General features: G+C 43.0%; 3 protein-coding genes and 1 long non-coding RNA gene across 4 annotated transcripts; 1 reads left to right on the top strand and 3 right to left on the bottom strand.

Moving 5' to 3' along the window:
- Positions 1-4,328: 4,328 nt before the first annotated feature.
- On the bottom strand, positions 4,329-5,660 carry LOC102717528 (serine/threonine-protein kinase STY13-like). Its single transcript, XM_006655075.2, has one exon. It carries the CDS (start codon positions 5,610-5,612, stop codon positions 4,503-4,505), a length of 1,110 nt encoding a protein of 369 aa, XP_006655138.2. The 5' UTR covers positions 5,613-5,660; the 3' UTR covers positions 4,329-4,502.
- A 5,707-nt stretch (positions 5,661-11,367) lies between these two features.
- Positions 11,368-12,449, bottom strand: LOC102717253 (serine/threonine-protein kinase STY13-like). The gene has a single exon (XM_006655074.2). The coding sequence runs from the start codon at positions 12,428-12,430 to the stop codon at positions 11,495-11,497; it is 936 nt and encodes a 311-aa protein (XP_006655137.1). The 5' UTR covers positions 12,431-12,449; the 3' UTR covers positions 11,368-11,494.
- A 1,665-nt stretch (positions 12,450-14,114) lies between these two features.
- On the bottom strand, positions 14,115-15,350 carry LOC102716973 (serine/threonine-protein kinase STY13-like). The gene has a single exon (XM_006655073.2). It carries the CDS (start codon positions 15,301-15,303, stop codon positions 14,314-14,316), a length of 990 nt encoding a protein of 329 aa, XP_006655136.2. The 5' UTR covers positions 15,304-15,350; the 3' UTR covers positions 14,115-14,313.
- Positions 15,351-18,231: 2,881 nt separating this feature from the next.
- Positions 18,232-18,923, top strand: LOC107304261. The gene is made up of 2 exons (XR_001550289.1): positions 18,232-18,385; positions 18,554-18,923. It is a non-coding gene; the product is annotated as an uncharacterized LOC107304261 (long non-coding RNA).
- The last annotated feature ends 353 nt before the right edge of the window (positions 18,924-19,276 follow it).

Raw genomic sequence — 19,276 nt, 5'->3', positions numbered from 1 at the left:
CGCGCTTTGACTTGCCTGTCGGTTCGACCCGGGGAAGAGCATCTCAGTGTTGTGTGACCCAAACTGGATCTGGGTTTGACCTTATGCCTTCTTGTCGGGCTCGAACCAACAAATCTCTCTGTCGGAGTCAGAGGAGCTCAAGTCGGTGTACGACAACGCACCGAACTGGTTGGTCTGAAGCCTGATACCACCGAACTTGAAAGTCGAGCCCGGCGGGAAATTCCTCTTCATGATGTCTGAGTTGAAGTCCATCGAACTTCGCTGAAAAGAGCTTTAGATCGAAAAAGAAAAGATAGCGCACCCCTGCCTGGTGCTCCTACTGTCGACGATTGGTGTCGGCAATAAACTTACATGGTGGCTATCAGGCTCGGAATTCGATGGTTAAGATGAAGAGGGAGACGATTTACCCAGGTTCAGGCTCTCGGCGTGGCGAGACAATACCTTTCTCCTGCTTGATGATTGTATTGCGTAGATGAATCTTTGTTGCCCTCAAGGGAGCACCCCGTACCACTTATATAGTGGGGGAAGGGTTATGGATATGATAGAGTCCTAATATAGTAAGACTAAGATCTATCCCAATTCGGTTATGGCTTGAGTCCAAAGTATACGACATGCAATGCGGTACGTACCAGACTCCTATCCGTCACCATACAGATATATTCTCCTTCCTATTCGGTACCCCATTGACCATACGTATTCGTGCAGTCTCCAGATACCCCTGGTATAGGTATCCCATAGTTTGATATTCGCTGTTTGATATATTCAATCTAGTATTGTCTTAGTTCGGTCTGATCTAGTAGATTATGTTTATCAGATAGTTTATATTAGATCAATGTATTTTGTTCATTGTTCTATCGGAGTACCAGCTGATAAGTTATCGGTCATCGGCTCGTTGGCTTGATAGCAATCTAGATATGTTTAATATCTAGCCTGACATTGCTAGGCGTAATCTTAAACTGTCTCGGTTAGGTCCAATCTTCTATAATTATTCTTAGCAATCTGGGCCAGATATTTTATAAAACTTGGTCGTTTATCAGTCGTTTATATCCGATGATCTTTGTCGATCTACATATTCACTATATCTATATCAATAGAACAACCGATTACCTTATCGCATTATTTTTATACCAATCAGCTTGATTTAGTTAGATCGGTATTTATTTATTTTGCATCGGCTTATGAGGATTACAGTTAATTGGTTTTGGCCGAACGCAACACATTATTCATTGTTTATTCCAAGTAATTCGTCGGTTTATTTATTAGCCTTATCGATCTTCATGTTAACTATAATTATATCTTGCTCAACTACATACTGTCTCGGTTAAGTCCAATCTATATACATTTGGTTCGATCTGGTCATAGGGGCATGTCCGATCGACTAGAATTAATAAGTAACTTGGCGGATTACGTTGGTCTAATATTTAATTCAAGTCTGTTTCTATCAAGTTTCTAGCCAATCCAAGTTTTTATAGCTGATCCTTCATCCTATCGGCTAACCATTGCAGCATCAACATCTGATCGGCTAGATTAATAGTTACCTATCGGCTCGATAGCCGATTGGCTTGTTTTAGCGTTCATCTTGTCAGGTGCAGGATCAAACTGACTGGCACGCCCGCGCACCTTCTAAGACTTTAGGTCCTGCACTAGAGCTGTCTAAGATTGAACGACTCCCAGGCCTTCATGTGTGACACGTCAAATCGCATTTTTCACGTCAACACCGCTGGAGCGCACCTTGGACGTTGGCGGGCCGCGGCTCCATAGACTTAGCCTCAGCCACGGCTACGGCCAGCGCCCCAGCCCTCCTACGCCGGCCGCCACCTGCCAACGCTCACGCTGCCCGCCCGGCTGCCACCGCCCCCGCCCTCCCGCGTCGGCCGACGCCCGTCACCGCCGCACGACCGACATGCGCGTCGGCTGCCGCCTTCCTGCGCCGCAGCCCGACCGCTCCTGCCCCCACCCTCCAGCGCCAGCCGCTACCCGGCGCCACTGCCAGCCTGACCGGCCCCACCCCTGCCGACGCGCTTTGGAGGAGGAAGTTAGGAAGAAGAGAGGAGAGGAAGGGAGAGGGAGCAGAGGAAGGGAGAGAAGGTGAGAGTAAAAATAAAAAAATCTAACATGTGGGACCCACCGGCCACCACGTCAGCAAAACCGGTCAAAAAATTGGTCAATACTGCTGAGGGACGTTTTTTAAACGTATTCTGTAAGTTTAGGGGTACATATTTCTGGTATTACGATTAAGGGACGAAAAATAAACTTAAATTTAGAGACCTCTGGTGGACTTATTCCTCAACGATTTCCTCCCTGCGTCGCTGACTCGCAACAGGGCCCGCTCAGGCCTAAGCCGTCGACGGGCCGTTTGCCCTGCTGTGCGGTCTGCGTGCAGCTATGCAGCTTCTGGAGGAGTCACTACTACCACGGCGGCAAAAAGCCTTTTTGCAGCGGCTGGGATGGGTTTATGCAGGCGAGGATCGCACCCGCGTGCGAATGCGAAAATCCATGGTTTTCTTAGACTATGATCTAATCATATGCAAATATGTATTTTTAATGACAACCCATGCCATCCACCATCGAAAAAGTAAATTTTATATATGGTAGATAAAGAGCACCACCTATAATAATGATTTTCTGTGTATACAACCACCTAATTTCCCTATCTCGACGTCTGCTCTTGGTTCGGGTCGCTATCGATGCTGTCATCATGTCTTCTCTGCCTCTGCTAGATCCAGCCTCATAGCGATTGCCACAGTTAGATCCGGTTGTTGTCGTCGTCGTCAACGCCTCCGCTGGATACTCAGTGCCATCATCGTCGGCTGGATCCAGCCTCCCCACGGTTAGAGTCAACCACCATTGCCGTAGTTACCTCCGCAGGACCTCACACCCGTTGTCCTCATCGTCACCACAGCCAGATCTAGCCTCACTAGGGTCGCTATCGATGGATCCAACCCCCCGCCAGATCTCGCCATCGTTGTCCTAGCCACCTCCATGGATGCACTGAGCTACCATGTGTTGCTCGTCGCCATTGTTGTTGCTGGCTCTATTTGATCCCTACACCACTGTCTGTTAGAGATATAGATGTATATGGTTAGAGATAACAGAGTCTAATATAAAATGTAGAGATAAAGATAAAATCCTAGAAAGATACGATAGAATATTTATCTTGTACTCTAAATTTCTATCTCCTATATACGCTATAAATACACACGAGGATCAGTAGAATACAACACATCATAGTATTTCTCCCTATTCAATATTTTCCACACTATCATCTTCCTCACTCGATCCCGGCGTCACCAATCCTAGACATCGCACGCTGCTGTTGAGAGAGAGGGTGTGTGGAGGAGGGGTGAGAGAAGTATATCGAGAGTGGACAAGAGGATGGAGATCGATTTGATCTTATCTAACAGTCACTTAGATCATTTATTGTAGGCAGCCAACGAGTCGCCCGACCGTAATTTTCACATCCAGCCGGCTGCAAATATTATTTTTGTGTACTGTTATACTATCCGGTTTTGTAATGCATTTTGTTTTGGACCAAGGTTCATAATTTTGTCTTGAAATTTTAGAAATTTCAATAATTTCAAAACAGCTCGATATTAAATATGTTTCTTGATATTTTCAATGTTTGTATAAAATTTGCAAATTCCATTGAAATTTAACAAAAAATTGTTCAAATTTCATATAATTTTGGAACAATATATCCTTCTAAAATAATGACCGAGACCAATATATTGAACCCTATTTTGGGCAAGTGAACGGTCCACAAGAAATAACTTTGACCACTAATTTACAAATATCATCAAATATATGTTTTTATTGGAGTAACTTTAAAGATTAATATGTATATAGCCTCCATTCTTTTAAATAAATATTTTCAATATTATTTATAGTGAAACTATAAAAGTTTGATCTCATCATTGCTCAAGATGACATAGTATTATGGAAAAGAGGGAAGTATAACCTTTGCCTCCTATGTGTTATGGATCAGAACCTCACACAATGACACAAATCGTACGCAAGCATAAAAACGCAGTTGCTAGATTTCTGGTCTCACTCAATTGGGCAATGCCTGACCTCTACTGAATTTAAAGTCCCAATCATCGAAGTACTATTTCCTCCTGCATGATGTCTGCAGCGGCAATGGCGGTCGTTTGAATCGCAACCCATCAGCAGAGAATTTCCACGAGCGGCAGCAAGAGGCAGGGCAGGATCGACCGGATGGATTGGTGGCGGTGCTACTTGCTAGTAGCAGCGGTAGAACTTGCAACGCGTAGACGTCAATTTGTAGTAGAAATTCTCGTAGAGGCACATGCATATGGTGCACACCCAGATATATACATATATATGTTTAGAATATAGACTCATCTCTCGTAACACAATACCACCTTTGGTTGGTACAAGGAAAAGAACATGATCAAAACTAGCTAAGACTGACAATGACCAAGACACCTATATAATTACATGTACATGACAATTTAGCTATGACCACATGCATGTCAATTTAGCTATGAGCGATGGCGCCTAATAGAGAAACAGAAGCAACCGGAAGGTTGTCTCGCTGGCACCATGCCACGGCCTTTCCTGATGTTGAGCTTCTCTAGCATCTCCACAACCTCATGCATCTCCGGCCGCGACGTTGGCTCAGCGTCCCAGCACCTCCTCATGATACGTGCCATGTCCCGCGGGCAACACTTTGGGATCTCAGGCCGCAAGTGCTTGTGGAGGACCGCTGACGTGACGTCGGCGAAACTGATGTCCATGTACGGCATCTCACAGCAGTAGATTTCCCAGAGACAGATGCCAAAGCTGTATACGTCGCACTTGTGGTCGTAAGGTTTCCCGTCAAGCACCTCTGGCGCCATGTAGCGTGGCGTGCCCGTCAGCCCCGTCATGTCCTTTGGGTCAGACTCGATGCGGGCTACACCGAAGTCGGCGATCTTGAGGTTCTGCTTATCATCGAGAAGCATGTTGTCCGTCTTCACGTCGCGGTGCACAATTTTTCTCGAGTGCAGGCAGCTCAGCCCTCTGGCCATTGCCAGCGCCAAGTCGACGACATTCTTGTAGGACAGTTTGGATTCCATATGATTGATCAGGTAATTCTTCAGTGTTCCTCCGGTGAGGTACTCGACCACGACAAAGCACGCTGTGTCCGGCGGAGGCGAGGTACCAACGTGTGCGCCGACGAACTTGGCGATGTTCGGATGGTCGATCGGGTGCCAGGCGGCGGCCACGTCCCGCAGCGACGCTCGGAGGCGGTCAATCTGTTCGGGCGTCGAGTACCCGTCCCCTCCCCACTCGAGCAGCTTCACGGCGACGTCGCGGCCATCGTACTCTCCGCGGAACAGCGTGCCGTGGTACCCTTGCTTCACGAAATCGCCGATCTTGAGCCTGGAGAGATCGAGCACCCACGGCGCCATGGGCACCTCTCCACCGCCGCAGCTGACGCTGCTGCTGCGGTTGCCCAGTGCGGTGGCGACCATTTTCTCCTCGAGATGGATGTCCATGCTAGAGAGGTCGAGCAAATCGCCGCGCACGTATCCCTCCTGCTCGTCCTCCTCCAAGTTCTCGCATGGAGGCTCAACCTTCACGTCCGCTCCCGACGCCATGGCCGCCATCTCTCTCTGCCGCAAGTGCAACGTAAGACGGCGCCCTGGATCGATGAATTGAAGAGCTCGAGACGTTTGATTTGATGGGATTGGGGCGGCTTTCGTTCGTTGATATAGCGGAAAGTTTGTTGTCCGAATCGGAATGCAATCCGGTAACCGAAGCGGACGGGAGGAGGTTAACTCCGATTTGATCTCTCACCGAGCTTTGTGTTCGTAATTCGGTAGGGCACAGGTTGTTAAAATTGTATTAATTAGATTTAAAGCCGCAGAAGTAATTAGAGGCTATTTCAGGTGATTCAAATCATTGTAGTTTTCAGTCAAACTTATTGACCGTCTGATCTGTCTTGCGATCCGTGAGCTGCTTCGGATTGATTTACTTTTGTGATCAGTTTCGTCATTTTAGCCACCGGAAGTTTGCGTTCAATTTTCATCCTCATGTTTTCACTAGTGTTTATACTTATAAACTAAAATTTATTTTTTTAACCTTAAATTTAGATTTAATTTTAGAATTTATTTTATCATTGTTTATTTAGATAGCTAAGAATACATACACAAAAGTTCTATTCACATTTTTTTACAAATATACCAGTCAAACAATGACCCCTTTAAATTTTCTTTTTCTAGTTCCCGGCTTCTATTGTACTAGCTGTAGCTGGTGATTGCCGAATTTTTTAGAGATATATTATTTTTTATGGAAAATCATAAATTTAGAGGTCACATGCAAAAATTCGTAAAACTAGGGTCCTGTCGAACAGGTGTTCTTCGATAGGAGCCTGTCGAACAGGTGTTATTTGGCAGTTGGGCCTGTCGAACGGGGAAGGACAACGGGCCCACATCTTGCCACCGCTAGGCTTGTCGAATGGAGGAAGCGCAACAGCCCGCCAACCTACGCCACCGCCCCACTATCGATTTTCCATAAAAAAATAATATTACTCCAAAAAAATCAGCGATTGCCTGCATAGTGGATGTCACCGCGCGGTTGTGTACTATGTGCATATATTTGTACTGAGCAATTTTACAGTTCTTGACAAGGTAATAGGAGATACCAAAATTTTTGGTAACTAGGTACTGGAAGATACCAAATTTTACACTAAAATTTTGGAGTACCTACTAAAGGATTGTAAAATTGCTCATTTGTGCTGGACTGTTTCTTCTCTGGGACTATTTGTTGCATGAATATTTGTTCTCTGAAATAGAGTGGCAGGCGACATTAGTGTGTAGAGTGTCGTTTTAATTAGTTCTAGTGGTCTAGTGAAGATATATGAAATTGGTGCGTTTCCAGGCTCTAATTAAATGGGGCCCGCAATTTTTGCTCCCACACTCAGATTTCATTTTCATACTTAACATTTAGCTAGCGTGTCTGATGGAATAACACTTGCTGCCATGTATCGCTTATGTCTTTGTGTTTCTCCATTGAGGAGTCGCTGTGGCTCGGCATGTGGGACTTGTGTGATGGCACATGAGATGGACCGGCGTAATGCGTGAAGTGGCAAAGCATGTTTCTGTAATTTTCAACTAGTTAACATTCAATCAAAGCTAGAAAGGTATCCAAAATTTTAATGGGGAATTTTGGTATCTCAAAGTACATTTTATCTCAATATATTAAATTTTTACACTAAAAAAATATGGTATCTCGAGATATTTTTTCAAACATGATAAAAAGAGATTTACTCCAGTCCAACAACAAGTAACAAAAAAAATATCCAATGGTAAAAAATAATTTGGTACCTCGAGATACAGGTACGTTGAGGTATGACTTTTGTTGGACCGAAGAAAATTCCTAGTAAAAATAGCAATTTTACGGTCAAACGAAAAATGTGCAACAGCCTTTTACATTGAAAAAATGTGCTTGCTGATAGCTGCGCGATGCGGCCGGACGGAACGTGCCGATATCTACTGAGGGCGTGCAAAGGCTGTTGCATTAGCATGTAAAACTAGTGATTAGTAGTTGCATGCATGCATTTGATCGTGCAAAGGTGCCTGTACAGCAGTCATTCTAGTCAGAAGGCCACCAAGTGATTTCTTGGCTGAAGAATAGGTACTAGTTAGTGGATTAGTTGCATGGCATCTGCACGTTGCAGTATGACACAAGTCTTGGCCAGCTAAGTTGATTAGTAGTTAGTTATGCATGTACTTTGAGTCTATAAATGAAGCAGAAAACGATGTGAGCAGTGAGTTGCTGCATCACCAAAATTATTGCTTCTCGTGTACTTGTTATTTGTGTGCCTATTAAAACAAACAAGTGTTGTGTTAGTGATTAGCATTTGACAAAGAGAGGGAGTGATTCCTATCAGCGTGACTCCGGCTCATGTGGCAACTGAAACCACTTGCTCGATGCACGATACCTCTTCGTCAATGCATCGAGGCAGGTCGGCGGCAACGAGGAAGCAATCCAGGCAGGATGCATGATACCTCTTCCTTGATGCATAATGTGGGCCGCGGCTTAAGTGCAAAAACAAAAGTAAGTTGGGCCACTAGGCACGAGAGTGCAGGTCAAAACCAAAGAAGGCTTAGGCCTATTTGGCCCAAGAGGAGGAGGACGAGGCCACCCCTATCCAAGGTGACAATTTCGGGTGAAATCGTCATCAAATCGTTCCCCACCAGCCGTGGTGGCTTAACCCCATCGCGGGCTTACGGCCGCCACTGCAAGAACTTCCGCAGAAATTCTAGAGGGAGTTCTGTCAATAGAATTTTCTCGTGTTCGATACGGGCGCCACCAAACCTATGAGAGGGTCTTCCGAAGGCTCAATTTGGGCATCCGTGGCACGGTGCGATTTGCGGACGACTCTAGCATTTATCGAGGCCTCTATCACCATGCATCATCTTCATTGCTAAGAATGGCAACAAGGGCCCTTTCGACGGCGTCTACTTACATCCTCCATCTCACCACCAAGATACTCCCTACTAACTTTTTTATAAGACGTTGGCTAGTTAGTCAACATCTTATATTTATGCATAGAGAGAGTAGTAAGCATCGGACAATTGCATGGGCGGGCCCAGACTTCAGTCCAGTGAGACGCGGGCTGATGCGGAGCTGGGGTCCCGGCCGACGGCTATATGCAAAGATTTGCTTCAGATGGGACTATATGTTGGATCGTGATCTCCTTTTTTTCTATACCCATCTGAAGAAACAGAGGGGCAGCGGATATTAGTGGGTAGAGTATTGATTTAGTTCTAGTGGTCCAGTGAAGATATATGAAATTGATGTGTCGTTGTCAGGTCCTGAATTCCTGATTAAGCTGGTAAATGGGACAAGCAGTTGTTGCACCCACAGTCAGATTTACATGTTTGAGGCATCGTATCACAAATTAATGATTTATAGCACTTTTAGGACCTCGAGGTAAGAGGGTACATTACATTACATCTGAGCCGTTGATTATTCATATAATTTTCTTAATAAAATATATTTGCTTACTGCAATTAGTATCCGGCAGAAAAAATGGAAACGTGATCGAAGGTCATAAGTAGCTTTCCAACTTAATTTAATGTATGCATGCTAGAATTAGGGCTAATATGGCTGCCAGTTTAAATTTGCACGTAAATTTAAATTTGTGATATATGAAACAACTCAAAATATCTTCATCTTCAAACATAGTAACACAACAAATTTCTTTTGAGTCTTCAAATTAAAAACAAACGGTGTATATATAATGATGTTTTTTTAATTTATTTTAAATTTTTCGTTCATACTTTGGTATTAGATTTTAAAAACATTTTAAACTTGATCTAAAATTTTGCATTTTCTGTATAAAATATAATTGGTATCTCATATTTGAAATTCAACATAATTTTTTCCACTAGTCACTCCACATTTCTTATTAACGTCGTTACTTCTAATGCAAACCGCAAGAAAATCATTGCTTTTCTTACTATGAGGTCTTACCTGTAGCAAGGTAATATATTATACTGACCATCGGATGAAGGTCCAATGGACGGTTCAAATAATTTTGGAGCAGTTTAACAAACTCCAATGATTTAACATCTAGTAATTTATCACAACATATAGCTTTTGTAACTTTAAAAGATATAATGGCATGTATCTAAACTCTAAAATCTATATTTTCGGATAACCTCACTAGCAAATATGTAGTTTATCACAAAATTATACTTTTGCCATAATTTCATGTTAAAATTACACGTTGTGGAAATCGCACTCTAGGACTGAGATTGAAGTTCTGGTCCAGTAATGAATTTGCACACGTATATAAAATATATTGATTAATCTATCAACGAAATTATATAGAACCGCAATATCTTATGTTATAATATGGAACAAAGGCAATACATAATTAACATATTAATTATATTTGCTCCCATGGCAGCCGACTTGGTACCGGCCGGCCAATTCTACCACATCAATCAAAACAATAGTGACTCTCCCTCATACGTAATGATACCAGTGTATGCAAAACCGTTTTACTGGTTGAAAACGACGTGCCATAGTGATTTGGTGAAAATGACAGAGATTATCGTGACGGATTTGGGGTGTCAATGACAAAGACCTCATAAAGCAACAATGAGGGTGACCAAAAAGGCAAAAAGCTCATCGATCTGACACAAAGCTCGCGGTTCGGGCGGCCAGAGTCTGAGAGGCGGAGATGAAAGAAAAATAGAGAGATGAGTAAATGCTGACCCTCACGCAGTCACGCCGCCAGCGGGAGGCCGTTGTCGAGGGGTCGAGCAACGACGGTGACGAGGACAGATAGAACCAACGACAGCGTCGAGGGTTGGAACCTGGAGGCAGCCCGCTGATTGGCGGCGCCGGCAGCGGATTGACAGTCGACGACTGATGGATCAGACCAGAGATAGACGACGGCGTCGAAGGCTAGAGCAAGTAGGCGGCTGGCGGCGTGGTAACCGGTGGATGGGCGGCGGCTGGCGAATAACAGCCGACGCCCAACGGATGGGACGAGAGATGGAGACAGCGTGAGAGACGGATGATGGCGTTGAGGGCTGGAGCCTGGAGGCGGCCGACGGCGTGGCAGCCGGGGCCGGCAGAACGAGAGCCAACGCTCGACGGATCGGACAAGAGACAGAGAGAGCATGAGAGATGGAGAGGCGGCTAGGGTTATAGTTAGGGTTGTAGCAGTGGGAAGGAAAATGGGGAGAGCGGCTAGCGATCTGGCATATGTATGCCGACGAGGCGACAGGGGATTTGGGTTGTGCCTGCCAATGGGCTGTGCCGGACTATTTCGGGCCATGCGGTGTCGGCCCATCGTGCTGATGTTGCAGCCCAGACACGACCCAACTAACGTGTCGAGCCGGCCTCGCCACGACTCCTTTTGGGTCATGTCGTGTCTATGACAGGTCAATTTACCATGCCTTGGGTCGGGCTGTTGGACCATATGTCACATGGTCAAGTACATGAACGATTCCTGCCAAGCTTGATTGACTCTGGCCCACTTCCTTGCCATACTATCACCTTCTTCCCCACTGCCCGGTGACCATAATCGCCCCCACCACTCTCTCATGGTGACCACAAACACAAAGCACTTATGGGTAGTAAATAGTAATAGGACTAATCTCATGCCAAGTAACGGGATTCTAGACACCAGATCGATGATGGGACGGAGCGGGCATCTCCCGACATAGGGAAGAAGAGGGGAAATGAGGAGGATAACGACAAACTTGGTGGCGAGGGGTATGCATGAATCGTGAAGTAAATCAACAAATAGAAAATTCAATCAATGTCTTCAAAATTTAAAAGTTATTGACCGACATCAAAACTGTCTTTGTTAACATATAGAATCATCTCTCACTGTACACACCTATGTATATAGATACATAGACATATGATCAAACTAAGACTGACGACCAAAACACTTATATATAGATACATATATCTATATACACACACAATTCTAGGAAACCGTACCTACAATTAGACTCGTCTAGGAGAAATGATGTTTAATTGAGAAGCATGAGCAACCGGAAGGCTGCCCCGCTGGCACCATGCCGTGACCTTTCTTGGTGTTCAGCTTCTCTAGCATCCCTACCACCTCATGCATCTCTGGCCGCGAAGCCGGCTCGACGTCCCAGCACATCCTCATGATGCGCGCCATGTCCTGCGGGCAGCATTTCGGGATCTTCGGTCGTAGCTGGTTGTGGAGGGCTGCCGACGTGACATCGATGAAGTTGGCGCAGCAGTAGATTTCCCATAGGCAGATGCCAAAGCTATACACGTCGCACTTATGGTTGTATGGCTTCCCGTCGAGCACCTCCGGCGCCTTGTAGCACGACGTGCCTGTCCGCCCCGTCATGTCCTTCGGATCGGAATCGATGCAAGACACACCGAAGTCGGCGATCTTTATGTTGACATTGTCGTCAAGGAGCATGTTCTCAGTCCTGACGTTATGGTGCACAATCTGCCTCGAATGCAGATAGCTAAGCCCTCTAGCCATTCCCAGCGCCAAGTTGACGGCATTCTTGTAGTTCAGTTTGCACTTGGTATGCTTGTCCAGATATTCCCTCAATGTTCCTCCGTTGAGGCGCTCAGTCAGGACGAAGGACGTTGTGTCCGGCGGTGGTGATTTACCAATGAATGCGCCGATGAATTTGGCGATATTTGGATGGTCCATCTCGTCCCAAGCGGCAGCCAGCTCACGCAGCGACTCTCCTAGGCAGATGATCTGTTCTGGCGTGGAGTGCCCATCACGCCCCCACTCGAGCAGCTTCACGGCGACATCGCGCCCGTCGTACTTGCCACAGAACAGCGTGCCCTGCGACCCTTGTTTCACAAAATCGTTGATCTGCAGCCGGGAGAGATCAATCTCCCATGCTGCCGTCGGCACCTCACTGCCAGAATTCAAGCTGCTGCTGGCGGCCATCTTCTCCTCGGGACGTAGATCTGCACTTGCCGAATGCACTGGATCGATCAAGTGAGCTGGTGGAGACGTTTGATCGCAGACCAATGGGACACGGTATAAATAGCAGGGGGGCTTGTCCGAAGCGGACTGGATTCCGGTGCCGCAGAGGACTGGAGTTGATCTCCGATTCGAACTCTGACAGAAGGAATTAGCAGTAATTACCAATCTATTTCGGATTGATTCAAATCAAATCAAATCAAAATTTCTAGTGAAGGGAAGTGTTCCATCGTTCGTCGTAGATCTGCGTCATAGGCTAATCATACGCCGTCTCCGATTTCTTTTTACAAGTCGCGCTCGAGGGCACCTGGGGCGTCAGGCCGACCCCTTGTTGGACGGCCCGAGCCCTCTTAGAGGATGGTGTATTGTCTTTTTGATTTTCTTGGTCTAATAAATATATTTCTAACATGTTTGTGCGACCAAATTACAATCGAACGATTTTTCGGTCCGTCTCAGATGACTCATCCATGACGACTCACTAATTTCAGGCATATCAGAGGCTATTATGTATGGAAGGTTTTGTACCAGTGAAAGCAAATTATTGGTTGCACAAATACATAGCTGAAGTTGTAACAAATGTCTAACCATTGGCACCTATTTGAAAATAACAACTACAAGAACTACGGAGTCCAAACAAATTACATAGATCAAATTTAACTAAATTTTGGGCAATGATTGCAACTTGACCTTCCATAGAAAGACACAACTACTCGGCCGCATGTTCAGATGGCTGAAATAGAAATTTTTAGCCAAAAATTCATACTTAAAACAACTAATTAATAACGAAATTAGCTGTCAAAATTAAACAACAGAGATACCAAAATACACAGTACATAATTTATACTAGACTTGCCCAAGCCCCCAATATTTCAAAAGGGCACACAATATTAGCCAACTGCAACAAAAGAAACAAATCACAATATTGCCGCATAATGGTTATAAAAAGCAGAACAATTTTACAAAGCCTAAATCCTTCTCGTCACATGCATGATGCATCTATAGTATACTCCTAAAAGTTGCAGCCAAAGAAACAAATCACAAAATTGTAGCCATTAATCCCTACAACCACCTGCTGCTGCATCATACTCCCTCTGTCCCAAAATAAACCAATTTTTCACTTTTTACCTATAATTTTTAACTCTTTGTCTTATTCAATTTTTGTTGTGATTGATATTTTTGTTTTTATTAGATGATAAATCATGAATAGTACTTTACATGTGACTAATTTTTTTCTATTTTTTAAAAAAATTTTCAAATAAGACGGATGGTCAAATGTTGAACACGGAAACCGGAGAATTGGTTTTTTTATAGAGAAACTAAGTTTGTAACCTCAGGTACAGATCCGATGTGACTGAATGAATGATCTGTAAAAGAGGCCCGAGCAGGGTGCGTGTTTGCGGTGTTCATGCTGGCTTGATAAGCATGGGCCCCGATGTCCGACAACGATTGCTGCTTGCGGAGGCGACGAACAGCTGTCTAGATTAGGGGATGAAGAGGCAAAGCCGAGAGAAGAGAGACGGGGATTCTAGACACCAGATCGATGATGGGACGCAGCAGGCATCTTTGGACAGAGGGAAGAAGAGTTGCGATGAGGGGGATGATGGCAAACTTAGATTCACCGGCGATGAGGAGACGCATGAACCACGAAGTAAATCGAATTCCATTCATGTCTTCAAAATTTACAAATTATTGATCGACATCAAAACTGTCTTTATTAACATATAGAGTCATCTCTCACTGAACAACTTCACCTTTGGTTGGCACGATGATCAAACTAAGACCGACGATGACCGAGACACACATATATACACACAATTCTAGGAAACAATACCTACAATAAGACTTGTCTAGGAGCCACGACGTCTGATTGAGAAGCATAAGCAACCGAAAGGCTGCCCCGCTGGCACCATGCCACGACCTTTCTTGGTGTCCAACTTCTCTAGCATCACTACCACCTCCTGCATCTCTGGCCGCGAAGCCGGCTCGGCATCCCAGCACATTCTCATGATGTTCGCCATGTCCAACGGGCAACACTTCGGGATCTTCGGTCGCATGTGGTTGTGGAGGACTGCCGATGTGATATCGACAAAGTTGGCGTCCACGTAGGGTATCTCGCAGCAGTAGATTTCCCATAGACAGATGCCAAAGCTATACACATCGCACTTATGGTTGTATGGCTTCCCGTCGAGCACCTCCGGCGCCACGTAACATGATGTGCCCGTCCGCCCCGTCATGTCCTTCGGTTCAGAATCGATGCAAGTCACACCGAAGTCAGCGATCTTGAGGTTGAGGTTGTCGTCAAGGAGCATGTTCTCAGTGCTGATGTTATGGTGCACAATCTTCCTCGAGTGCAGATAGCTAAGTCCTCTCGCCATTCCCAGCGCCAAGTTGACGGCGTTCTTGTATGTCACTTTGGATTTGATATGCTTGTTCAGATATTCCCTCAACGTTCCTCCGTTGAGGTGCTCGGCCAGGACGAAGGACGTTGTGCCCGGCGGTGGTGATTTACCAATGAATGCGCCGACCAACTTGGCGATATTTGGATGGTCCATCTCGTCCCAAGCGGCGGCCAGCTCGCGCAGCGACTCTCCTAGGTGGATGATCTGTTCTGGCGTGGAGTGCCCATCCCGTCCCCACTCGAGCAGCTTCACGGCGACATCACGCCCGTGGTACTTGCCCCAGAACTGCGTGCCCTGCGACCCTTGTTTCACAAAATCGTTGATCTGCAGGCGGGAGAGATCGATCTCCCATGCCGCCGTCAGCACCTCACTGCCAGAATTCAAGCTGCTTTTGCGGTTACCCAATCCCCTGGCGTCCATCTTCTCCATGCTAGACATATCAAGTAGATCTGCACTTGCCGAATGCACTGGATCGATCGAGTGAACTGGTCGAGACGTTTGATCGCAGACCAATGGGACAGGGTATAAATAGCAGGGGGCCTTGTCCGAAGCGGACTGGATTCCGGTGCCGCAGAAGACTGAAGTTGATCTCCGATTCGAACTCTGACAGAAGGAATTAGCTCTAATTACCAATCTACTATTTCGGATTGAATCAAATCAAATCAAAATTTCTGGTGTGTTCCATCGTACGTCGTAGATCTGCGTCGTACCCTGTCTCTCGACTGGTCATACGCCGTCTCCGATTTCAGGTGACTAAAATCTTCCAAATTTTCAATCAAATTTATTGACCGCCCGATCAGTGTTGCGATCAGTGATTTCAGCCTCGCCAACCGATCAACGTTGATTGTTATCTATACATAGCTTTCGATTGGGTGTCGACTGTTACCTTTGTTTTATTTATATCTACATCAATATCTTTTACATCCTTCGTTTTTTTATTTAATACTGTTAACTTTTTCATAAATATTTGACCGCTCGTTTTATTAAAAATATATATAATAATTATGACTTAATAATTTAACTTATTATTGTGGAACCCTTAAGCATGAATTTTAATATTGCATATTTTGATAAAAAATTTAATAAAATGAATGGTCAAAATATTATCTTAAAAATAACTGCGTCAAATAAATAAATGGGAGGAAGTATATTCATAACTATTATAAAATTTCAATTGCGGAGCTCTCCAGGTGCGGTCCGTTGCGGAGTCCTCCATATGCGCGCCATCTGTTGCGGACTCCATCGCGCTAGGCAGTCCAATACCTTGAAGGGTGGTATTTCTAATTTTGCTGGTCTAATAAATAAATATGTTAATTTAATATGATTTCATGGTACATACGAGCATATTGCTGCTATTATAAAATGTTTTGTCATTCTCTGTATTCACATATGTGCTAATAAATTTATATCTATATTAAAACATATATATTTCTTCCTATATAAAATTAATTAGAGCTAAAATTTTATAATACGAAACGGTGGGAGCGGCAGACAGATTTTTACATACGTCGAAAGTTGTCGCTGTTGCGTTTAATTTTGATTCGGCCATCGTCTATTCTAGTTCTAGGCTTTCGTAGGCGGTGATTAGCTCGTTGAGTACTCTGGGCGGTGATTAATCGTTGGGTACTGTAAGCGTACATTAGTTTGGGGTTTTTTTGCGTTTGTGCTGGATTGCTTCATCGACATTTCCTTCTCTGAGCATATTTGTTGCGTGGCGACTGGTTACGATTCATGGCATATTCTTCCAAGATATCTAAGATATCTAGGGAACGCTAGTTGAGTGCTAATGACAGCTGGTATGTAGAATCGATGTACTTGGTCGATTACTAAGATGTCCTTGTGCCGTATGGAACCACATGTGGACATTTCTGTAACTGTACAACAGCATTCTACATATTTGAGTTCACCTTAAATAAGTGAGTCGTATTTACTCCAGTCACATATTCACTCGTGTTCGTAACTTTGGTTTACAACTTTCACCATGTATATATTTCTATTATATTTGTTTTACCATGAAAATGTTACTATGTGTGTTTTCCAATCGTATTGGTTAATGTTTCTGTTTTAGTTGTTTATGTAGTACAATATGGTCATTGGTAACAAAGTTTTGGAATTATTAATCATAGTTAAAAAAAATTAATTTGTATAAAATACAAAACACAACTGATATAGTTGACGATGATGGTCAAACTACATCACTTATCTATGTATGAAATATCATAAAAATTTTCTAACCGTATCAGCAATAATTTTTGTTGTATGTCAATTAATCATTCTACCCTAAGTCTACATTATACCAAAATTAAAAGAAATTTTTATAGAATTAACAAAGCAATTATAGTATAATGAGAACAGCGCATCAAAAATATAAACAAATTAACCGCAACCTTTATACGCATCAAATTAGTCATTCACTACTTTAAATCTTTACTAATATGTGGTATTTATTTTTAACATAAACATGACAGCAACATGTCTATCCTTGTGATACATTGTTTCTATTTAGCCAATATCATTTTTAATAATTTACCTACATTTTAATAGTACTAATATTGTTAGGTTTTATGGTCGTACTATTTTTATTTTTTATAGGAAAAAAAGCATATTTAGAAGAACTATATTCACTAGTTATATCAAATGCAGCAAGGATGTAGACTTGAGAAATTGTACGTAGCTATAACATGTTATGCTGGTTGTAGTGAGTCATCCATAAGTTGCTTTTATCTTCTTATATATATTTACTATTATTTTGAATGTAGTTTAACACTAATGATGTATTAGAATAAACTTACAATTGCAACATGTGTATGACAACATATTATTATTGTTTAAGACAATTTGCTCACAACAATTTTATGGTTCAAATGAATTATTTGTAACTTTATTCTTAGTTAAAGTTTTTTTTTTATAAAAAGTGTCATATGGTTATGTTTAGATTGTGTATTTATGACTTTCTTTTTAGGCCTTATTTATTTACGAATGCAACAAATGTATGACAACGTGTTATTATTCTTTAAGAATGTATGTATTTATTACTTTACTTTTCTGCCATAATAAATTAAAAACAACATCAAAAGGGACTATAAAAAGTCTACCCATGATCTAGACTTTGCAACCACACACTGTTATTGTTTGACTATAAAAGGTTGTAACGGCTGATCGTTATTTTATAAGATTGAATCACTCCTTTGAGCCCCTATCCTTCCAAACGAATAGGGAAAGCAGGTACACATAACTGTGTAACCTTTATCTACAAAACTTGACTCTTCATGCACCCATCTGCATGCGCGTGTAAATTGCATCACTCATGCATGACTTTTCCTATAAATAGAAGCATATAGAACTATGTGTAGAACAATTTTTTTGTGCACAGTGAAATATACATACAGGTGTCTCAGCATAGAAAGTAGAGAGTGTTATTCTTTCTCGCAACCTCGATTCAGAACTATGGATGGCAGAAAAGCTAATATTTGCTTCGTGTTATTGCTTTTGTTTCTTGGGAACCCTAGTTTTACAGCAGGTTACCTTTCATTGTAATTTCTTTACTAACGGATACATAAATCAAAATAATTTATTTTTTAAATTTCAACCATCTACTTCTTTTTTAAACTAATCTAGTTCTTCAGAGATTGACAAATAGTTGCAAATTATTAACTAGTGGATATACATGTGTGTACATTTTGTGCAGGTGAGTGTTGGGAAACTACTTCGAGTAGTCCTCTATGTATAGGTTTTTTGTGCAAGGCGACATGCTGGATTGGTGCCAAAGTATGGAAAGCCAAGGTCAAGGTTCACAAGTGCATGGGTTCTGCACTCAGTAGCAGTTGTTATTGTTACTATTGTGATAACAAGCCGACCTAAAGATATATATTGTCTACAACTATTAGCAATGGATAAATTAATGATTTACTGCTTGTTCAGCTAGGGAATGAATAAGTAAACTCTAAAATTTTATAAGATAATTAGATTTCTAAAGTTTATGTAATTCTTTCTTTGTTTGCATGTATTTTGCTAGGAATATTTAGTCCCTCGCTTAATAAATTTGTCAATTGTGCCTATGGATCCTCTGTACTATTTTGTCTGTAATTACTAAATAGTTTTTGGCATCTTATTCATGATGAAGGACAATCTCAATGCATACAGGGGCACCCTTATTCCTTGTTCAGTTAACTCAAAGAGCATTGAGTGAATCAACACCATCTCACTCAAACCCTATGGGGGATAAATCACATGCTTTCCATAAACCTTCTCTTCAAACTATGTTTTAGATTTAGCATACGGAAATCATCACCCAAACCCTATGTTCAACACAACCACTTGACGTCTGTAGCAACTTCAGCTCAAACACATCAAAATATAATTAATCACTATTACTAGGGAGTAGATTTGTTGGTGGAAGTGACTGAGCTGT

Source organism: Oryza brachyantha, chromosome 5 (genome assembly GCF_000231095.2).
Source record: "Oryza brachyantha chromosome 5, ObraRS2, whole genome shotgun sequence".
Classification (NCBI taxonomy): Eukaryota; Viridiplantae; Streptophyta; class Magnoliopsida; order Poales; family Poaceae; genus Oryza; species Oryza brachyantha.
The sequence above is the reverse complement of the archived record's forward strand: the minus strand, read 5'-3'. Positions and strand labels throughout refer to the sequence as shown.